The sequence below is a fragment of the Oncorhynchus masou genome, chromosome 24 (assembly GCF_036934945.1).
Source record: "Oncorhynchus masou masou isolate Uvic2021 chromosome 24, UVic_Omas_1.1, whole genome shotgun sequence".
Classification (NCBI taxonomy): domain Eukaryota; kingdom Metazoa; phylum Chordata; class Actinopteri; order Salmoniformes; family Salmonidae; genus Oncorhynchus; species Oncorhynchus masou.
Window position 1 is genome coordinate 77,801,108 of NC_088235.1, and position 23,043 is coordinate 77,824,150.

General features: G+C 42.1%; 3 protein-coding genes across 3 annotated transcripts; 2 read left to right on the plus strand and 1 right to left on the minus strand.

The window, feature by feature from the left end:
* Window positions 1-3,328: 3,328 nt before the first annotated feature.
* Window positions 3,329-7,554, minus strand: LOC135512720 (NADH dehydrogenase [ubiquinone] 1 alpha subcomplex subunit 11-like). The gene is made up of 4 exons (XM_064935032.1): window positions 7,431-7,554; window positions 6,936-7,028; window positions 3,879-4,001; window positions 3,329-3,507 (listed from the first exon to the last, which is right to left on the minus strand). The coding sequence occupies exons 1-4, from the start codon at window positions 7,507-7,509 to the stop codon at window positions 3,395-3,397; spliced, it is 408 nt and encodes a 135-aa protein (XP_064791104.1). The 5' UTR covers window positions 7,510-7,554; the 3' UTR covers window positions 3,329-3,394.
* A 7,384-nt stretch (window positions 7,555-14,938) lies between these two features.
* LOC135512721 (vimentin-type intermediate filament-associated coiled-coil protein-like) lies at window positions 14,939-17,939 on the plus strand. Its single transcript, XM_064935033.1, has 2 exons — window positions 14,939-16,290; window positions 16,442-17,939. The coding sequence occupies exons 1-2, from the start codon at window positions 16,100-16,102 to the stop codon at window positions 16,785-16,787; spliced, it is 537 nt and encodes a 178-aa protein (XP_064791105.1). The 5' UTR covers window positions 14,939-16,099; the 3' UTR covers window positions 16,788-17,939.
* A 1,438-nt stretch (window positions 17,940-19,377) lies between these two features.
* LOC135512722 (mitochondrial import inner membrane translocase subunit Tim13) lies at window positions 19,378-21,043 on the plus strand. The gene is made up of 3 exons (XM_064935034.1): window positions 19,378-19,623; window positions 19,884-19,952; window positions 20,108-21,043. Exons 1-3 carry the CDS (start codon window positions 19,504-19,506, stop codon window positions 20,204-20,206), a joined length of 288 nt encoding a protein of 95 aa, XP_064791106.1. The 5' UTR covers window positions 19,378-19,503; the 3' UTR covers window positions 20,207-21,043.
* The last annotated feature ends 2,000 nt before the right edge of the window (window positions 21,044-23,043 follow it).

Consider the following 23,043-nt stretch of genomic DNA (forward strand, 5'->3'; position numbering starts at 1 on the left):
GGGGGCGGGGAAAGGCAGGAGTCATCAGGCCAGGCATGTTCATGGGACTCAGGTCCTCCGAGAGAGAGAGAGAGGGAAGAGAGAGAGGAGAGAGAAGAAAGGAGAGAGAGAGGAGCATTCAAGGGAGCATACTTAAGATCACACAGGACCATCAAAAGGTTCAGAGCTGGACCAAAACCATCTGGAACTGAATCCCCAGAAGCCCAGGCTTAATGACACCACTGCTCTGGTCCTAGCAGTTTTCCACTGGCCAAGTGTATTAGATGTCCAAATGTGGTCCGAGGGTGTTGCGTGAACCAATTTCTTTCAGTCACGGCTTAATGGTGAATGACAACCCCCATCTCTCAGACAAACAGATATGAAATCTGAGCAACTTCTGTCTCTCCCCCTCTTTTTGTCTACCTATCTCCCCTCATTACTGAAAGCCTGATTGAGAGGGGCATTTGGGATCGTAACGAGTGGATTATTGAGCTACTCACCTCTGCCTACAGCAACTCTGAGCACTACTGATGGACGACCTGCTTGCAGCAAATTTGGGCCAAGTCAGTCTGTCTCACACACACGTACTACCTCCATAATGTCTAAGATTAAAGCATAGCCAAATGTTCACTCAATCTTCTTCCAGAATTTCACCATCATCCTGTGTATTCCTGTCAGGATCCCTCCGAAAACAAACAAGATGCAGTTGGTTTTTCACTTGTCATTCACTGTGCTTATGTGCTGAACCATAATAATAATAATAATAATAATACAGTAATAGCCTGTAAATACAGTCTTAGCGGGAGGCTCCTTTACTTGCAGGTTACATCAATAAAGGTTGAACACCATGAAGGCCTTCTTCAACATGCCAATAGTAAGGTGCAAGGCTTTAGTTTTCCGTCAACACTTGGGAAATGGCTGCCAAACATGTGATGTGTAATTGGGCATTCTGAAAGGGCTTGATCCCCTTTATAGCCCCTCTGCTGCCCTCCCTCCACCACACCGTCCCACGGCCAGACCAACCGACTGAATGCTTAGCCTGATTCAGCTACTGAGGGATAACCTGCCTTAAAAACAATGCAGATCAACAGGCAAGATACTTCACATCACTGTAAATAATTAGACTACACAAATATGTCAACCTTGAAGCCAGGGCCTCCTGAGTGGCGCAGCGGTCTAAGGCACTGCATCGAGGCAACACTACAGACCCGGGTTTGATCCCAGACTGTGTCATAGACGGCCGTGACCGGGAGACACATGAGGCGGCGAACAATTGGCCTAGTGTTGATGTGACAAGACTTAGCCAATTGGATATCACGAAATTAGGGAGAAAAGTACAACAAAAAACAACAACTTGAAGCCATGAATTGTTTACACGTATGATTGCATTGTGTTAATGAAAATGTTTGTGCAATGGAGATAGAACAGATTGATCACAGGGATCCATTCCAGGGACTGTCACAGGAAGTTGACTTTCAAGCATTGATGGATGGAGAGAAAGGTCCAGCATAAGACTAAGCTACTAATTGATCAAGTGTACCAGGTAGGTGAAGAGGCAAGGATTGCACTAATTGCTTACACCATCCCAGCCAAGTCAGATCAGTAATTACTCAAAGAGTAGTGGGAAAACATCAGAAACATGTCAAAGTATTCTAACAGAACGTACATATGATGAGGGGATGTAGGGTGTCCCTATTGAGTGGTGAGGGTCTACCACTGAATCACAGCTGACTCACAGACTGGGAATGACATGATGTGGAAGGTCACATTCCATCCTGACACACACAAACACTGTCAATCCTGATTGGATTCTCTCAAAAGAACTGTATGTGATTTACCAATGCTTCCCCTCAAAATCCTGTCCAATTAATAAATCAGGTGAGCCTTTTGAAAGAAACATCAAACATCCTTCATTCAATTAAATGAAAGCAGAGTGGGATAGAAAGTAAAATGTCTCTTACCACTGTTAAAACCATGCAAATAATTCTGGTGTCATCTAATACCCTTCTAGTATAATTGCTATACATTGTAAAACCAAGGTTGTAGAACACAAGGGACACAGATCACAGGAGGTTGGTGGCACCTTAATTGGGGAGGACGGGCTCAGGGTAATAGCTGGAGCGGAATCAATGGAATGGTATCAAATACATCAAATATGGTTCCATGTGTTTGATGCCGTTCCAGCCATTATTATGAGCCGTCCTCCCCTCAGCAGCCTCCACTGACACAGATGTACTTTGTTTAGACAACCTTCACTACTAGAATAAGAGACCGGCTTGTAGCCCTACATCCATACTGAATCTATATCACCTAATAGATCTCTTGGTATTTATTTTACACATTGTGAGAATTAAGACCGCCGTAGAAGTTGACCTCGAGCCAAGGTATCCAGATGCAAAATAACAACCCTGATGAGGTCTATATTTGAAGTGTCCAGTGTGGTTGCCTTGCCCAATCCAGAGTTATAATATGTTTTTTTTCTCATACATATTAGGCAATCACAATTGCATCACATTTCCCTAAGACATTATTTTGCACCGATGTTGGCAACCAGTGTGAGTTAAAAATGAATTTGCTCAACCAGTTATTCACCAATTTAGCAGTGTACAAAAGCAATAAATGTTTTACAAGAGCCCCACAATACCCATAAAACCTAGTGGTAAAACAGTGCCAATATTAATTTTTCCCATAGGGAATTATAAAAACACTTCAAATAAGGGCTGTTTCGTGTAGGCTTACCCTGGCGTGACGTTTTGATAACCATGTACATCTCTCGGACACAGGTACTTCTTTCAATATATTCGGCTGCATTTACTCTGATTTGAAAATGACAAGTAGACATCACGCAATACTACAAATCTCTGCATGTCATCTCTAGCTGACACCTTTGCGAACAGCTAGTGTCAATTTAAAACTTGCACAAGACAGTTCACAGAATTGTCAAAACTTTGCTAACATTAGATTGAGAGATTCTTACCGTTGCCTTGATTTGACAGTCTTGTCCAGCTCATCATGGCATTTGTAGTTCTTTATAATAGTCACATTAGCAGCTAATTAGCGTTTCGTTTTTGGCCGGTAAATACAAGTCACCTTGTCCTAGAGAGATTTACATGTTTATTTATCAAAACATCAAGCAAGGTTAAGCCTACATGAAACACAGCCCTTATTTTAAAGTGTTTGCTTGGGAGACTAATGCCTTCTGATGTCATTCTCAGATTAACTGTGATCTAAATGACTGATTAAGAGGCCATTGCAAATTGGAGTTGATTAGCTAACACCACAGCCAATTTGCCTCAATGTCTCCACCTTGTGGCTAAAGCAAGGAGGTGCAGGATACAGACTAATAGACTACTCTTTTACACAAGTTTATTCAAGTAATATACAATATACATGTTGATATATAGTCTCAGGCTGTTTACATCCTCGGTGGTCCAGCTAATCTCCAGCCCTCCATCTTGCCCACCTTGGTGAACATGGCCAGTGTCCCCAGCCCAATACATGCCGTCGTGCCTGTCATTGCACTGTGAGCTGTAGATCAAAGAGACAAAAAATACATGTTATTTGTGGAAAAGATATGGAGAGGCCGGATATTATTTTTGTTGCCCCTCTGTACCGTGAGCAAACATCTAGCGATGAGAGGAAGTTCACAGCCCTACAAAGAGCAATTGCTTTTATAACCAGTCATCTTAGATATGCATAGGGAAGTTAACAAGCGCTGAAGGGAAATGACTGCTTTTTGGAATGAAATGTTGGAAGAAAATGCTTGGAACCAGGATGTTTCATCCAAACGTTCCCAATGAGAAGACTAATTTTCCTTGTTTTGAAACATTTGCTCCCGTTTGTTCCTACTGAATGCAACCCAGATATTCAGCATACTGTGTAATATATAGCATACTCACTACGAGCTCCAAGAAAGACTCCTGATGCACAGCCTCCGATGAAGTAGTTCACAGGGTCATCAGGAGCATCCCGGGCCTGTCCTGCTAGACAAGTGGTCATTCCAAAAATGGCCCCCAAGGCAGCTGTTTTGGAAGGAAAGACAAAAATACTTACACTGGCATAAACCTAGCCTGGTTGTCACCTCTTTTCAATAACCCCTTATAGTTATCATCCAATATTATGCAAATTAGACAGGAAAATGTTCTATCAAACTTAATCCATAAATTTGATTGGAAACCTAACATTGGGCAAAATCAAATCAAATTGTATTGGTCATACAATAACATTTGATTTGATTTTGCCCAATGTTTTGATTGGAAACCTAACATTGGACATTCTGACATAATACATTTCATTGTAAAAATAGGGCACGGGAAGAACAGAGGATTCCCATTTGTTGCATTTTTACCACAACCACCTCAAATGTATAAATAATTGGGCTAGGCTACTGGTTCAAAATCTATAAGAGGAATGAAGAGAGAGGCCAATGGAGATGCCAGCGGAGATGTATGATTGTGGAAGGGAACAGCAAAGATTGAGGCCAGGGCTTTGTGATGGCCACTCCAATACCTTGACTTTGTTGTCCTTAAGCCATTTTGCCACAACTTTGAAAGTATGCTTGGGGTCATTGTCCATTTGGAAAACCCAGTTGCGACCAAGCTTTAACTTCCTGACTGACATCTTGAGATGTTGCTTCAATATATCCACAAAAATTCTCTCCTCATGATGCCATCTATTATGTGAAGTGCTCTAGTCTCTCCTTCAGCAAAAAGCACCTCCAAAACATGAAGCCGCCACAGTTGGGATGGTATTCTTCAGCTTGCAAGCCTCCCCCTTTTTCCTCCAAACATAAAGATGGTCATTATGGCCAAACAGTTCTATTTTTGTTTCATCAGACCAGAGGACATTTCTCCAAAAAGTATTATCTTTGTTCCCATGTGCAGTTGCAAATCGTAGTCTGGCTTTTTATGGCAGGTTTGGAGCAGTGGCTTCTTCCTTGCTGAGCAGCCTTTCAGGTTATGTCGATATAGGACTCATTTTACTGTGGATATAGATACTTTCGTACCCGTTTCCTCCAGCATCTTCACAAGGTCCTTTGCTGTTATTCTGGGATTGATTTACACGTTTCTCACCAAAGTACGTTCATCTCTAGGAGACAGAACGCGTCTCCTTCCTGAGCGGTATGACGGCAGCGAGGTCCCATGGTGTTTATACTTGCTTACTATTGCTTGTACAAATGAACGTGATACCTTCAGGAGTTTGGAAATTTCTCCCAAAGATGTACTAGACTTGTGGAGGTCTACAATTATTTTCTGAGGTCTTGGCTGATTTCCCCATGATGTCAAGCAAAGAGGCACTGAGTTTGAAGGTAGGCCATGAAATACATCCACAGGTACACCTCCAATAGGCTAATTTACATAATTTGAGTCAATCAGAAGCTTCTAAAGCCATGACATCATTTTCTGGAATTTCCCAAGCTGTTTAAATGCACAGTCAACTCAGTGTATGTAAACTTCTGACCCACTGGAATTGTGATAGTGAATTAAGTGAAATAATCTGTCTGTTAACAATTGTTGGTAAAATTACTTGTCATGCACAAAGTAGATGACCTAACCGACTTGCCAAAACTATAGTTTGTTAACAAGAAATTTGTGGAGTGGTTGAAAAACAAGTTTTAATGACTCCAACTTAAGTGCATGTAAACTTCCGACTTCAACTGCACGTCAGCTTTGACATCGGTTTTGCACATAAGCGTTAAACTAGACATCGGACATTTTTAGCTAATATCGGCCGATTCCAATATCCTTACCAATATATAGTGCATCCCTAATATTTTGCATTACTCATCATTATATACTGTATTCTATCCTACTGCATCTTTTAGTCTATGCCACTGACATTGCTCATCCAAATACTTAGAATTCCTTTACTTTAGATGTGTGTATTGTTGTGAAAGTGTTAGGTATTACTGCACTGTTGGAGCTAGAAACACAAGCATTTCACTACATCCGCAATAGCATCTGCTAAACATGTATGTGACTAATAAAATTAGATGATTTTGATTTGAGTCATCTCTAGCCTCTTTGAACAATATGATCTTGCATTGACACCGCCTTCTCACAAGAGAATGACTGCAGGTCATAACAGTATTGTTTATTGTTATTCTATTGCTATTCTTAAAATGTTATAATTGTACGCACCACCCATGTTCGATAATATTTAATGGAAAAATTGCATGTGGTTTCCAACTACCAAATCAGCAACTGCGCTGTAAATCCGGCTGCATATTGAACATTGAGATTGCCAAAAGGCCAGTCTCTTTGGCAAATGACAAGAGTGGCAAGAAGTGTAATGTTAGCTAAAAAGATTGGTACCCTGACTAGCATAACCCACCTTAACTGTATGTTGTTTACAAATCCTTATAACAAACATCTGATCACAGAAACATGTTTCTTATTTCCACTGAAACACTAAGATTAAACAGCACACTTTCACCATCACTCACACGAGGAAACTATAGAGACTCAGGTGCAATATTAGGTGAATTGCAGCATTTTGACCTGGACTCATATCTACAAATCCTCTACTAGTAGGATCACTGATCTAGGATCACTGATCTAGGATCACTGATCTAGGATCACTGATCTAGGATCACTGATCTAGGATCACTGATCTAGGATCACTGATCTAGGATCACTGATCTAGGATCACTGATCTAGGATCACTGATCTAGGATCACTGATCTAGGATCACTGATCTAGGATCAGTTTTGCTTTTGCGATCACAATGTATAAGATTACATGGATGGGGGGACCTAGGTCCGTATCCACAGTGTCTCAGAGTAGGAGTGCTGATATAGGATCAGTGTTGCCTTTTAGATCATAGCCTGAACACTATTGGCAACTGATCTAGGAGGGGTAGCTGCGTATTCAGATTTCAGGTGAAATCATGATATCTTCGTGGCAGTAAGCAAGGTTATTATTATTACTGCTGTGTATGAGACTAGAGACACATACCCATGGTTACTGTGCCATTTGTGGCTCTCTGAACAGCTTGGATTGCAGAATCAGGCTGGAATGCCACAATGTGGTAGGCTGAACCCACCAACCCTGTGTGTAAAAAAAAAAAATAGAATGTTAGACTACTGTGTACAGAGTTGACTAGCTAGCTACTTACTTGTCAAGTATTTAGCTACAAGAATGTTAGCTATGGAATGCTTGCTAGCTAACTGGTAAACCTCGTTCAAATTCCAATGTTTAATGTCCTATTTAGCTGTACTGTCTTACAGAAGATGCTGGCTAAACAACTGGCTAACCTAACAACGTTAACTGACGTTACATTAGTTAAAAACAAAACATTAACGTTAATTGCTAGTATGTTAGCAGAACTAGCATGGCATTGGCAGCTAACTATGTTATGGCTAGTTAGCGCTACAGCTCTTTACCAACAGTTAACTAGCTAACTTTACCAACAGTTAACTAGCATAATGCTTTCCTTTGTGTACGACTTACCTAGAGCTGTGCCTAATTTGGTGGTGATCCATGTTTTCTCGACACAATCCTTACCCTCTTGCAAATCCCAATAACCCATTTTGGATTTCACATGAAGGACAAGGAGACATCGCGAGATTAAAAAAATATGACGACGAGAATTGATATTGTAAAACTTTATTATAATCAAACAAACATTAAACAAAATAGTACTTTGTTGACAAATTTGATTTTTATACGTTTAATATACAATTACTTTTACATGTGTTAATAATAATAAATAAAATACCATCTCACATTGGCAACCTATTTCTAAATGGTCTGTAATGCTGTCAACACTAGTGACGGCTGAGGCAGCAGGAAGGACGGAGGATCAAGTGATTACGTCAAATGTGAGAAAGGGAGCGCGCTTGTTTGAAATGGAAAAGCGTCGCGGAAGCTATCGATAAAGAAGAACATCAAGACGAAGCACCTGCTTTACAAGTGGGATGTACTGTTGAGCGCTACATCCTGGAGGGTTCGTGCTGATTGTACAGAGATTGTGACAGCTGGTTGAATGGCGTCCCTTGACAAGGCAAGAACAATATGCATCAGGAGAAGTGCAGTATTATCATAAGGAGGAATGGAGGGAAAATGAGAGGCAGAGGAGGAATAAGAGGAAGAGGGTGAGCTCGAGTCAGTTAAAAATTACAGAAAAAAGGGAGACGGTTTGTTCAATAAGAATGGTAGAAAGTGTACGCAGAGTGAGATAAAGACAGGAGGAGAAATGGAAGTGAATTAGGGCAAAGTGTCAGAGGTGGTAGGTATGGTGATGTTATTGAAGCCTGAGGCGTGCACTGGGGGTTAGGATAAAGATGACTGTGACAGTAGGGAAGTTTTTAGAAAAACTGGGCTCTTGCCTTTTAGCTGATCCTTTTGAGGTTTCAGGGTAGGTGAAAACAGAGTTGGGTGCTGTGGAATCGGTGATCTGAAAGAACTTCATTAGACTCTGTATACTGGAAACCACATATCCTGAGGCTGCATTTATTGTAGCTGGGGATTTTAACAAAGCTAATCTGAAAACAAGGCTCCCTAAATTTTATCAGCATATCAAATGCGCGACCCGGGCTGGCAGCATTCTGGATCATTGCTACTCTAACTTCCGTGACGCCTACAAAGCCCTCCCTCGCCCTCCTTTCGGCAAATCTGACTACGACTCCATTTTGTTGCTCCCAGCCTATAGACAGAAACTAAAACAGGAAATGCCCGTGCTCAGGTCTGCTCAAAGCTTTGAGATTGCTTCGATCACGTGGACTGGGATATGTTCCGGATAGCCTCAGACAACAGCATTGATGTATATGCTGATTCGGTGAGCGAGTTTATTAGCAAGTGCATCGGTGATGTTGTACCCACGGTGGCTATTAAAACCTTCCCCAACCAGAAACCGTGGATTGATGGCAGCATTTGTGCAAAACTTAAAAGTGCGAACCACTGCTTTAAATCATGGCAAGGCGACCGGAAACATGACCGAATACAAACAGTGGAGCTATTCCCTTCGCAAGGCAATCAAACAAGCTAAGCGTCAGTATAGAGACAAAGTATAGTCGCAATTCAACAGCTCAAACACAAGACGTATGTGGCAGGGTCTACAGTCAACCCTGAATTACAAAAAGCCCCGTCGCGGACACCGATGTCTTGCTCCCAGACAAACTAAACAAATCAAATCAAATGTATTTATATAGCCCTTCGTACATCAGCTGATATCTCAAAGTGCTGTACAGTAACCCAGCCTAAAACCCCAAACAGCAAGCAATGCAGGTGTATAATAATAATCACAGGCAGAACAGTTGAAACTGGAGCAGCAGCACGGCAAGGTGGACTGGGGACAGCAAGTAGTCAACATGTCAGGTAGTCCTGAGGCATGGTCCTAGGGCTCAGGTCCTCCGAGAGAGAGAAAGAAAGAGTGAAAGAGAGAATTAGAGAGAGCATACTTAAATTCACACAGGACACCGGATAGGACAGGAGAAGTACTCCAGATATAACAAACTGACCCTAGCCCCCCGACACATAAACTACTGCAGCATAAATACTGGAGGCTGAGACAGGAGGGGTCAGGAACACTGTGGCTCCATCCGAGGACACCCCCGGACAGGGCCAAACAGGAAGGATATAACCCCACCCACCTTGCCAAAGCACAGCCCCCACACCACTAGAGGGATATCTTCAACCACCAACTTACCATCCTGAGACAAGCCCGAGTATAGCCCACAAAGATCTCCGCCACGGCACAACCCAAGGGGGGGGCGCCAACCCAGAGAGGAAGATCACATCAGTGACTCAACCCACTCAAGTGACGCACCCTTCCTAGGGATGGTATGAAAGACAACTTCTTTGCTCGCTTTGAGGAAAATACAGTGCCACTGACATGGCCCGCTACCAAAACCTGCAGGCTGTCCTTCACCGCAGCCAACGTCAGTAAAACATTTAAACATGTTAACCCTCGCAAGGCTGCTGGCCCAGGTGGCATCCCTAGCCGCGTCCTCAGAGCATGAGAGCATGTGCAGACCAGCCAGCTGGTGTGTTTACGGACATATTCAATCAATCCCTATCCCAGTCTGCTGTTCCCACATGCTTCAAGAGGGCCACCATTGTTCCTGTTCCCAAGAAAGCTAAGGTATCTGAGCTAAACAACTATTCATGTAGCATTCACTTCTGTCATCATGAAGTGCTTTGAGAGACTAGTCAAGGATTATATCACCTCCACCCTACTCTAGACCCACTCCAATTTCATTGCCGCCCCAATAGGTCCACAGACGACGCAATTGCAATCACACTGCCCTAACCCAACTGGACAAGAGGAATACCTATGTAAGAATGCTGTTCATTGATTACAGATCAGCATTTAACACCATAGCACCCTCCAAACTCGTCATTAAGCTCGAAACCCTGGGTCTCAACCCTACCCTGTGCAACTGGGTCCTGGACTTTCTGACAAGCTGCCCCGAGCTGGTGAGGGTAGGAAACAACACCTCCACCCTGCTGATCCTCAACACTGGGGTCCCACAAGGGTTCGTTCTCAGCCCTCTTCTGTACGCCCTATTCACCCATGACTGCGTGGCCATGCACGCCTCCAACTCAATCATCAAGTTTGCAGACGACACACTTCCTTTGATTACCAACAACTACGAGACGGCCTACAGGGAGGAGATGAGGGCTCTCTGAGAGTGATGTCAGGAAAATAACCTCACACTCAACGTCAACAAAACAAAGGAGATGATTGTGGACTTCAGGAAACAGCAGAGGGAGTACCCCCCCTATCCACATCGACTGGACAGTAGTGGAGAAGGTGGAAAATTTTAAGTTCCTCGGCGTACACATCACGGACTAACTGAAATGATCAACCCACACCGACAGCGCGGTGAAGAAGGCGCTCTTCAACCTCAGTAGGCTGTATAAATATGGCTTGTCAGAGGGTAGTGAGGTCTGCACAACGCATCACCGGGGGCAAACTACCTGCCCTCCAGGACACCTACACCACCCGATGTCACAGGAAGGCCAAAAAGATCATCAAGGACAACAACCACCTGAGCCACTGCCTGTTCACCCCGCTATCATCCAGAAGGCGAGATCAGTGCAGGTGCATCAAAACTGGGACCGAGAGACTGAAAAACAGCTTCTATCTCAAGGCCATCAGACTGTTAAACAGCCATCATTAACATTGAGTGGCTGCTGCCAACATACTGACTCCAATCTCTAGCCACTTTATAATAAAAAATTGGATGTAATAAATGTATAACTAGTCACTTTAAACAATGCCACTTTATATAATGTTTACATACCCTACATTACTCATCTCATATGTACAGTCGGGAGAACAAGTATTTGAAACACTGCCGATTTTGCAGGTTTTCCAACTTACAAAGCATGTAGAGGTCTGTAATTTTTATCATAGGTACACTTCAACTGTGAGAGACGGAATCTAAAAAAAAAAGTATGATTTTTAAGTAATTAATTTGCATTTTATTACATGACAAAAGTATTTGATCACCTACCAACCAGTAAGAATTCCGGCTCTCACAGACCTGTTAGTTTTTCTTTAAGAAGCCCTCCTGTTCTCCACTCATTACCTGTATTAACTGCACCTGTTTGAACTTGTTACCTGTATAAAAGACACCTGTCCACACATTCAAACAAACAGACTCAAACCTCTTCACAATGGCCAAGACCAGAGAGCTGTGTAAGGACATCAGGGATAAAATTGTAGCTCGTTCTTTGGGGATGCTTTTCTGCAAAGGGGACAGGACGACTGCACCTTTTTGAGGGGAGGATGGATGGGGCCATGTATCGCGAGATCTTGGCCAACAACCTCCTTCCCTCAGTGAGATCATTGAAGATGGGTCGTGGCTGGGTCTTCCAGCATGACAACGACCCGAAACACACAGCCAGGGCAACTAAGGAGTGGCTCTGTAAGAAGCATCTCAAAGTCCTGGAGTGGCCTAGCCAGTCTCCAGACCTGAACCCAATAGAAAATCTTTGGAGGGAGCTGAAAGTCCGTATTGCCCAGTGACAGCCCCGAAACCTGAAGGAGAAGATCTGTAGAAGGTCTGTATGGAGGAATTGGCCAAACTCCCTGCTGCAGTGTGTGCAAACCTCGTCAAGAACTACAGGAAACGTATGATCTCTGTAATTGCAAACAAAGGTTTCTGTACCAAATATTAAGTTCTGCTTTTCTGATGTATCAAATACTTATGTCATGCAATAAAATGCAAATGAATTACTTAGAAATCATACAATGTGATTTTCTGGATTTTTGTTTTAGATTCCGTCTCTCACAGTTGAAGTGTACCTATGATTAAAAATTACAAACCTCTACATGCTTTGTAAGTAGGAAAACCTGCAAAATCGGCAGTGTATCAAAATACTTGTTCTCCCCACTGTATATACTGTATTCTATACCATCTACTGCATCTTGACTATGCCACACGGCCATTGCTCATCCATATATTTATATGTACATATTCTTATTCATTCCTTTACACTTGTGTGTATAAGGGAGTTGTTGTGAAATTGTTAGATTACCTGTTAGATATTACTGCACGGTCGGAACTAGAAGCACAAGCAATTCGCTACACTTGCATTAACATCTGCTAACCATGTGTATGTGATCAATAAAATGTGATTTGATTTGAAGCGGTCTTGTGTTAATTGTTTGTGTTTCTGCTGGTCAGAGGGAGCAAGGCGCTCCTTGTTAAATTAATGGGGGCTAGAGGTGTGAATTGTTTCGCTCTTAAGGAAAGGGTGCCATTGAAAGGAGTAATTACTGGGGTAGTGGTGAATGTTAAAGCTGACCAATTGAAGGGGAAGATTCCTGGTGTTTGTGATGTTCATTGTTGTGTGCGACGCATATAGGGTGGTGTGAGTGGAGAAACCAAAGAGTCATTGTCTGTTCTTTTGAGTTCTGATGTTGTCTTTGCCTGACAAAGTGATGTTAGGATATATAAGTTATCCTGTACAAGCTTTTGTGCTGACTACATTACATTGTTACAGGTGTCAAGCTTATGGGCATGTGGCAGCAGTGTGTAGGAGGGAGGTTTCTAGGTGTGAGAAGTGTACAGAAGGGCATGAGACAAATGAATGTATAGTATTGGGGAAAGTAGTGGTAAGTGTTAATTGTAGGGGTGCCCATGGGCCTGGGGATCAGAAATGTCCTGTGCGAGAGAGGCAGGTTGAGGTTTCCAGGGTTAGAGTAGTGCAGAAGTTGTCATATGCCGAGGCAGTGAAGAAAGTAGAGGAAGATGGGTCAAGGGGGAGAGGAGTGGTGTGACTAGTAGATCTGTACCAGTACAGAGGGATGAACCAACAAGTGATATATGTTTCAGTAAGATTGGATTTTTGGCATTTATAGTAATGGTTCTCAACTGTACTGCAGGGATGGAACGTAAGTCACAAAAAATTGAGGTGGTGACATCTGCAGAGAGGTATTTGGGTGTGCGAGACTTGACATCAGAAGAGTTACAGGCTGTGTTAAGTGGTGGTGTCCCATCCTTTCAGGCTATTGGCCTGAAGTGGGACTAAATGAATTGAAATAGTGGAGCATGGTATTTATTAATAATTTGTGTGAGTGTAGTGTTAGATGGTCGGGTATTTGTTGTATTCTTTTTTTGTTGATTTCAAAATATATATATTTTAATTGTTTTTTTTTAAGCAAAGTATAAGGGAGTTATACTCCAGTCTAGTAGGTGGCAGTAATGCAACATTTATTGGATGCCAACTGCCGTTAAATCTCATCGAAGAAAGAAGGACGTGTGTAACATGCTACAGGTAGAATATGGGGAAGAAAAAGTGGCGCTGGTTGTTTGAAGATGCTGAAATGGCGGAAGCGGATGTTCTGTTTGAATCAGATGGTGTGTCAAGTGGAGGCGAGAGTGAGAAGAATTGGAAAGGAAATAAGATAATTAAAGTGATAGTGGAAACTAGTAAATCCAAACCTAATTCTGATTATGTTTTGGTTGGAATAAGGGTTTTCGATTGATGCTACCTGGGAGATCGGTTTGAAGTCTCTTAAAATCATGGATGTGTTGGATGAGGTGGCGTCGATGAGAATAACAAAAGGGTGGCCTTATTTTTTTTTTTTGTGTGTGTTGGAACAGAAGGAGCATGCTCTGTGCCTCAAGAAGATGGTGAGTTGGAATGTGTCCTGTGTGGATCTTCAAAGCAGGGTGCCTATCAAGGGTGTTATCTGTGGGGTTGCGCTAGAAGTAAATGTGCAAAGGATATATGTATAGAATTGTATCAAGTGCTTGGTGCACAATGACTGCCCCGCATGGTAGATGGAGTGCGGAAGCCCATTCCATCCATTCTCTTCCTTCTTACGTGTACGCAAAAACCCATACAGTGTGAGAAATGTAAATTATTTGGTCATGGCAGGTGTATGTAGATGGGAGGTGTATTAAATGCTCCTCCAGGCACTTGTCCTCTCCCGTCTGGACTACTGCAACTCGCTTTTGGCTGAGCTCCTCGCTTGTTCCACAAAAACCCGGCAATTTATCCAGAATGCAGTAGCCCGCCTGGTTTTCAACCTTCCCAAATTCTCTCATGTCACCCCGCTTTTCCCCACACTCCACTGGCTTCCAGTTGAAGCTCGTATCCACTACAAGGCCTTGATGCTTACCTACGGAACAGCAAGAGGAACTGTCCCTCCCTACCTTCAGGCTATGCTCAAACCCTACACCCCGAACCGAGCACTCCGTTCTGCTACCTCAGGTCTCTTGGCCCTCCCACCCCTACGGGAGGGCAGCTCCCACTCAGCCCAGTACAAGCTCTTCTCTGTCCTGGCACCCCAAATATGGAACCAGCTTCCCCCTGAATCTAGGACAGCAGAGTCCCTGCGCATCTTCCGAAAACATCTGAAACCCTCTTGAAACAGTATCTTAAATAATCCTCCTCAAATATAAATAAAATAGCATTTGCACTTGATCCCCCCACCCCCCCCTTCTAGCTCTAACTTTACTGATAGCTACGTTATTGAGGGAAAATTGACTTTCTATGCCTGTGATATGTGGATGTCTCAACTAGCTATCTTAAGATGAATGCACTAACTGTAAGTTGCTTTGGATAAGAGTGTATGTTAAATGACTAAAATTTCAAATGTAGAAATATGCCAGCTGAGCTTAAATGCTGCAGTTGTGGTTGCGAACATGCACCCGTTTCGGAAGTGTGCTGTTAGGGTGAAGGGGACAGAGGTGGCAAGAATAATCCAGAGGTGTTGAGAACAGTGGAAGAAAGGTGTGAAGTTGAAGAAGTAATGGTTGTAGGAGTAGAGGCAGAAAATGATATTCATCGTCAACAGAGGGATCCTGACATGTTGCATGTTAAAAAGGTGGGCTTTGTAGCATTTATTTACTTTGGTTATCAATTGCACAGTGCAAATGGAGAGGAAATATGAGAAAATAGGCATCATTGTGTGTGGGTTTAGCGTTTTAAGGGGGGCTCAAGGATTTTTCTGCAGAGGCATTACAAGGAATCCTGTCAATGAATGCTCTGTCCTTACAGGTACCTGAGCCTGTGTAGGGATGTGACTGCGATGGTTGTTAGATTTTTTGTTGTTGTATTTTTTTAGTTATTTGTTTCAATACCCCGTACAGTAGATGGCGGAAATACATCAAGATGTGTAATCTGCCATAAAACTTAAAAGAAGAAGACAAAATAACCAGTGACTCTTTCCGGGGCGAAGTTTAAGCCACAGGTTACAAAACTGTTGCGAAGTTCATTCTATTTATCCAGCCTTTTATATCAAAACAGTGCAGACAACGAACTATTAGATTGCACGATTCGTGTTGTTCGTAATTATTACATGGAATTATATATATTGTTACGTTTCTCATGGGTTTCAGATATTAGATATATCGTAGGATGGCGTATCGGTACTGTAACTGGTTAAGTAGTTAGCTGGCTGTTTCGGTTTCTAGCATAGCATCATCAAGCAGTTTTTTCTGGCCACGGAACAATGTTTTTTGGTGCAATTGTACAGTTGTTTACAGAACTAGGAGGACCTATACTAAACGCTGAAGAAAGTGCAGCCATGGCAGGAAGAGTAAACACCAGCCCTCCGGTGAAATGCTTGTTTACGAGCAACGAGTCAATAGTCACGATCAGTCTTCTACGGTGAGCTGTACTTTTACTTTTAGGTCGTGTCATATTCCTCATGTGACATGTCCTCGCCGTCACCGGTACAAATTCGAGAGGCGAACGCACACCTGGCCGCGGTGCACAGGCGGGTAGCAGAACTGGAGCAGCGGCTCGAGGCAGCAGAGAACACCGTGAGGGAGCAAGCAGAGAGTCTCATCAGGAAGGACGAGCAACTGAGGGCTGCTACCCAGGATATCACCGAGGCCAAGAATAAGTAAGTGTTGGTGTTTGTCTCTTCAGGCATTGCCAAAGCTCCCCTTTCATTTGCCAATTATTGTTGTTTCATATGTGCATCGTGTGGCTGAGACTGCAGAAAATGTGCTGAGTTTATCATCGATTTCTCTTTTTATCTAACTTTTCTCTAGAGAGATTTACTACCTCCACGAGAAGCTGTGCAAGTCAGAGGACACCATCCAGAGGTTTCAGAACATGATCAAGGAGAAGGATGCTATGATGGGCCAGTTGCAACATCGCTGCCAGCTCCTGGACAACATCTGTAAGAGCAGGCCTTTACTAGACAGTATGCTGTTCCATATGGCTGAGGCAGAAAGACTTGGGCCAGTGGTGGGGATGGGTGAACCCACTGTCAAAACATCCCTCACAGACGGGGAGTCAAACTGCAGTCCCAACCGCATCTCTAACCACAAAGATTTCTCTTTCAGTGAGGATGACCAGGAGCTGGATGAGATCGTGTTTGGAACAACTGTATAGTACAAGGCCCCTGAGAAGAGTTAGGTTAGTGAAGAGGTTCTAGAAGAGGGTGGTACTTGAAGTAGAGGCATGAGTCATTTCAAAACATCTGCATGTCGTTATTGAATTTTTAAAAATCTCAAATAGAACATTTGTGCTCGAAGTAGTTCTTTACACTCTGCAGATAACTTACAAGTTAACATGATGTCACATGGGGGAACTGCTTGACACGTTATGAAGCCTTTGGTTTAACCAAATAAAGGGAAACTAATCTGCCTTGATTCCACATCTTAACCAGACAATAACCAGGTGTCCATTTGACATCAGTTTCTGTTGTTTTAACTGGTGTATTTTTGTACTGTAATATTTGGAAATGGTGTAAAAATTACCTCTGTTTATGTTCAGCTCAAAGTGTTCAAAGGTCAAAAAGTGTTGAGAAGGTCAGAGTTCAGAAAGTACTTCTGTCGCACATGCAAGGCTAGGTTCTACTGCATCCCATGCATTTGACTATATAGTATACACGCTTCAGTCATTCTGCACTGACAAAGTTTTGTTTGAAGTGACAATTAAACTTAAAGTGCTTGAGGTTATTTTCGGGGAGTGTACTTACTCTACATGTATCCCATGTAAGCATGACATTTAATGGTTAATCTAAGACATACATTAGCCTCTTGTTGGCGTCAATATTTGCTTCAGAGAAGCAAAGTCTATGCAACATTGAAGTTTGCGTCACTCTTACAGTACACTCACTCTTGCATTATATAAGATGCTACATAGATGTGAAATTCCAGTAGGGTCAAAAGCAGGGGAAATCATGCCTTGTGCTCATAATAATACTGTACTGTTTTGCTTAGTCATTATATAAGCAATATTATATATTGTTTTGGCTTAAATCATCAGGTGGCTAAAAGTATTGTGTTATGTCTGCTGTGTCTTTCAGTACAACTGCATGATTGTGCAGCTTAAACTGTTCCTCTTGAAATGTCAATGTGTGTTGCTCTGTTCATTTAAGAAAATATTTTTTGAAAAGTGGTATTTTGATTCAATGAGGAAGTTTTTTTTAGCAACAGACCAGTCTGCTACATTAATAAATTATTTATTTATACAATATTTACTTCATTTATTTGGAAAAAGACAAAATTAATAGCTTGGCAGTGTCACTAGCTACTTTTCCTACTTCAGGGATAATGTGACTGAAAAACAATACTTAAGTCTTTGTAAAACATTTCCCGTGCCTGTGTCTTTTCTAGAAGGGGTATGGTGTCTGACACAGGCTATGGTGGCAATGTTATTTTGACAACTTTATCCCTATGGAGATGCACACGTTAGAAGCTATGTGAGGGAAGTTCAGATAACTGCTCTAGACACCTATAGGCAGGAATGCAACCCTTTTTCTTTTTTTTACCCCAGAATATTAATGTACTGAGACTTCGTTGTATATTCTGGGAAGGATTTTTAGAAAAGTTCATAGTGGGCATATCAAGGGAAAGAAGAACAACATTTAACACTGTTGAAAGTACACATTAGTCTTTATTAATTTCAATATAAAACATTTTCATAGCAGGAGTGACCAATCTGACTCCCCCCCCCATTAATTTAGATAAACATTGAGACAAAAAGTAAATTTGCACAATATATGGTTCGTTATATAAGATTCCAATCACTCTGCTTTGGCCAATAGTGATAATTTTGGCCAGGCATTATCATTGCTGCAGTACCAGCTTCCACCTACCAATGCAGTTGTAGAAGCCTTAAGCACAATCAGGGCCAAGCGGCTGGCGCAGCACCTCCACCATGCCTAGTGGCCTGGAGCTCCCCATTAATCCCACACTATCCTGGGAATAGTCCCCAGAGCACTTGCTCCTGACAAAGGGCCTGTTGCCACTGGTCAAGGAACACTGGAGCAACCAGTGTGGAGAGAGTGTGGCTACTGGGGACCAGTTTTGCGAGGAAGGATGGGCTCACCGCATGGCTACTCACTGGGTTCCTGTAATCATCTGAGCAGAAGGAAGACACCCGGGGGAAGGCCAGGTGGCTGCATGTTCAGAGCCTGAAGCCGGGTGACTGCTGTTGGTGCTTTACTCAAAATGCCACTTACAATCTGCTGCCTAGTGAACAGGCTACACCTGAACAAGAAAGAAAATACAATAAATAATGACCGAGCTGGCCCTAGACAGAATAGATTTTGACCCAACGCTTGCTTACAACTGCCTAGGCTTTGCTTACAGTGGAACTGGAGTCAGATAGGCTTGACACTACGGAGCCGGCGCAAAATATGGCTCGGAAACCTTACCTCAATCCAGGGATGAGAAATGCGCGGTATGTATCATCCCATTATCCCAATTGTTACACCTAGAAGATTGAATGACTGCTACTCTGCATAATGAACAAACATTGTGTCAGTCAAATCTATGTGTTGGAATATAACACACCCATGTGTCTCAAACTTTTAGAAGTGCCAAAATACATTTCAGACATGTTATATTTATTATGTTTTTATTTAAATGAGTGAATCAAGATAAAATGATCACGCTTCGTGTAGACTACAATTTTGTATTGATGAACTGTCCATGGTACTAAAAACTACATTCCCCACGTTGGAATCACAATTACAGGAAGTCACGTGATTGAACAATATCGTTTCAAGGGCAATTTTTCCGAAGTGTTTACATTAGCTAACACGTGTAATTACTAGCTACATTGTAATTTCTTAAATATAATATTATAGCAATTAGATATGGACGGATTTGGTTCCGATTTTTCATCAGGTGCTGGGTCCGGTAAAATGGATACCGGCACAATCATGGAGCAAGTAAAGGTACAGATTGCGGTGGCAAATGCGCAAGAGCTCTTGCAGGTAACGTTTAATTGTTTTGAGCTAGCAAGCTAGCTAGGTAGTAGAACGATTGTAATTGTTTGTATCCAGGTATATAGCTAACTAATGCAAAAGCAACTGGGCATATCCAGCTAATGATTTTATTTGCATGGTCTTTAACTTGCTATCTTCTTCAACTCATTCTCCGAGGTCGTTGAGCCTGAACTATGAGGTGAGAATGACTTTCTAGCTCACTGACATGAAGGTGGGCTAAAAAAAATTTAAATTTTTCTTTGTTCTAGAGAATGACAGACAAATGTTTCAAGAAATGCATAGGCAAACCTGGAGGCACGTTGGACAACTCTGAACAGGTAACTTATGCCATTGTGTGTATTTTATTTGCAGATTGATGGGATGGTATATGAAGTGTAATTTCAAACCTCAGATAAGGGGCACATTTTAACATGGTAATGTTATGCTGTGGGACTGGGTAATGCTCACTGATATATTTGTCTGTTTATTGCAGAAATGCATCGCGATGTGCATGGATCGATATATGGATGCATGGAATACTGTGTCCCGTGCCTACAACTCCAGACTACAGAGGGAAAGAGCTCGTATATGAACATTGTCCTATTCTGCCAGCCACACCTTTTGCAAAGCCAAAACGTATGGCAGGGAAGGTGTTAGTGGCTGAGGCTGCAAGAGCTTATGTGGCATGATGACACACACATTTTGGTGAGAACACCGAACGGACAGGTTTGGAGACCCTGTGAATGGCAGCAATAGTGATAATGGACATTTTCCTTTCACTAAAATGATATTTTAACAAATGGATATCTTCTATTGTTTTTTATTATTATTATTATTATTAAAAGTGTCATGAATTAATAATGTTAAAAAGGAAATATTCTCTGCAATTATAATGTAAAACTCTCTAACTGTCCCCTAAAAGTTCAGTGCCAGGTACCTATTCTTCAGTTGGCTACTGGCTGTGAGTGTGGGTGAAACCCCAGTTCCCTGATGGGATTAGGCCAGGCTTCTCTTACCACCTTGCTAAACCTGGTTTCTTCCCTGTGGAAGAACTGAGGAACAATTTTTTTGTTTGTTTTCATAACTGTGAACCAGGCACTCGGACCAGCTAAAAAATCCTATATAATACATGTCGAGAACAAAACAGTATTCAGTTGTTCCAGTTGTCACTATCTGCCTTAGTGGATCTGTTTAACAGGGTCTGCTGTGGTGCAGACTTTGTATTGAACCTGGCTGCTTTTGTGTGCTTTGTTTGTTAGATTACTGGGAACAGCTCTCCTTCATTCATCCCTTTGATTTGTGTAAGGAAGTAAAAAATAAATGGCCTGTGAGTGCTTAAAGATAGGTGCCGCTGCTCAGAAGTGTGTTTGTGATTGACTGGAATTGCCTTTTTCACTTGTGAGACGTAAATAAATAAATTCTGATCAAGCATTTGTGCCCTGTTTTTTATTTTTTTTACTTAAATACTTATTCCTTGCATATTTCATATACATTCTCCAATGCTGGGGGAAACAGTGTAGTTGTGTCATATTTCTTGTAGTGCCTGAACTGCTTCCAGAAGTGTAGATCTAGCTATACTCCATAAAGATGCTTTCATGCAAGGCTCAGTTCCTGAGCTTCTGCTATAAAAATGTAGCTTCTCCAACTTGGCCCCCAAAAATTTACATTAAAAAGCTGGTTGGCCACATATGACAAATGACAGTAATGTAAATGTCAATAAATACAATTTTTGAACCCACAGAAATCCAAATGCTTACACCGTATAGATTTTTTCTCAAATACAATAAAATAAATACACAACTTCTACATGTTTATATGCATATTTTAGTAAAATGTCCACAGACCACCATTTTACTAGTCCAAAAGTTCATCTGGATCTCCTGATATCTCCAGGTAGTTTCATGATGATGATGGTGGAGTGCATACATCATCCTTGACCTGTAGCGCACAAGAAATACCAGTGGTGGCTGCAAAGTAGAAACCCATTGTGTCCTCAAGTATTGTATGATGTCTCAATTCCGCCTCTTTTCCATAGCCTCAGAAGGGCAGATAGTTAGATATCCATTCCCTGATGGCAGTGACCTGCATGTTGACCCCTAGAAACCAGTCCATCCACAGCCATGTCACCCCGGCAACAAACCACTGGCCAGAGGGTTCACAACGCGTGAGAGGGCCACCAGAAGCTCCCAGAATCTCCCAAAATGTGCATTGGTCCGAGGAAGGTCGATAAAAGCACAAGAACAAAAAGAAGTCACCTGATTTTAAATATTTGTCACCATACAGACTGTAAATGTACATTTGGGAACAGTAGCTCGGTTTCCATCCAATTGATGCGTAAAAACAAAATCCGCATAAGGACGATGTGTTTTTGCCACCAGAGGTGTATTCCCATCAAACATACTCCTTGCAGATTTAAAAAAAACTGTGTGATGACTGCACTTTTCTTGTTGTTGTTGCAGTTAAGTTATCATGTACCGGGGGAAAAAACAAGTTAAATGGGTTTCCATCACATTTTCAACTTATGGATGTTTTTGTTACAAAAACTGTTGCAATAAATGGCAAACTTGACCAATCTGGTTTTGGTGCATGCTCTCTGGACAACAGTTAGCTGATAAAGTGGACAGCGGGTTATGATGAGATAAGATGATTTTATTTAATAATTAGCAGCCAAGCACCACTCATCATGTCACCGGCATTCAAATAATTGCAACAACCATTTCAACAACCATTCATCTGTCATACAGCTTTCGCCGATCCTGTCATTTCAGTACAGTGTAGATGAAGGGGAGATGCAGCCCCTGATAGTTTGTTAGAGGAGAGGAGGCAGAGGTGCTGCTACCAGCTAGCTGTAAGAAGGGGCTTTAGGAATGGTCTCCGAGCCATCCTGTGGGCAGATGAGCACCAGAGGTCCCTCTGCACACTGCTAAGCCCAGTTGTCTCTGTCAGCTTGAATTGGTTATCTGAGACTGGTGAGGGAGAAGAAAAGTATGTCAGCCACTCTCTGGAAGGAAAATGTAAGTTCAACAGCATGCATTTTCCATAAACTGGTATTTTGTTAGTAATCCTCGTCAGGGTGCTGAGGGATGTGTTTCATTAGTAAAAAAAAATAACATCCCTCAGCACCCTGACAAGGACTATTGTCAGAGGAGTTTGTATCCCTTACCACACATTCATTCAATTGTTCCATCCAACACCAGGTACAACAGATGATCGAAACCTTTCAGGACACCACTAGCTGTGAATATTGTTAGTGAATAAAATGTGTTTGTAATTGAGGTGCATTGACTGTCAACATGAATGACCAGTCCTAGTTCAAAATAGCTGCTTAGTTGTTAGCTAGACAATTAGGCTACCTTCTCGTCCTCCCTGAAATGTCACTGCCTGGTTTGTAAATATATTTTGACACGTCAAATATACTTTCTTTATCCT

Excerpts from the sequence above, each read along its gene's own strand:
- LOC135512721 (XM_064935033.1), top strand. The coding sequence starts at position 16,100 with ATGTCCTCGCCGTCACCGGTACAAATTCGAGAGGCGAACGCACACCTG. Across the intron at positions 16,291-16,441 it reads ATCACCGAGGCCAAGAATAA|AGAGATTTACTACCTCCACG; the intron begins GTAAGTGTTGGT and ends ACTTTTCTCTAG.
- LOC135512722 (XM_064935034.1), top strand. The coding sequence starts at position 19,504 with ATGGACGGATTTGGTTCCGATTTTTCATCAGGTGCTGGGTCCGGTAAA. Across the intron at positions 19,624-19,883 it reads ATGCGCAAGAGCTCTTGCAG|AGAATGACAGACAAATGTTT; the intron begins GTAACGTTTAAT and ends TCTTTGTTCTAG. Across the intron at positions 19,953-20,107 it reads CGTTGGACAACTCTGAACAG|AAATGCATCGCGATGTGCAT; the intron begins GTAACTTATGCC and ends TGTTTATTGCAG.
- LOC135512720 (XM_064935032.1), bottom strand. The coding sequence starts at position 7,509 with ATGGGTTATTGGGATTTGCAAGAGGGTAAGGATTGTGTCGAGAAAACA. Across the intron at positions 7,029-7,430 it reads CAAATTAGGCACAGCTCTAG|GGTTGGTGGGTTCAGCCTAC; the intron begins GTAAGTCGTACA and ends TTTTACACACAG. Across the intron at positions 3,508-3,878 it reads AGTCTTTCTTGGAGCTCGTA|CTCACAGTGCAATGACAGGC; the intron begins GTGAGTATGCTA and ends TTTGATCTACAG.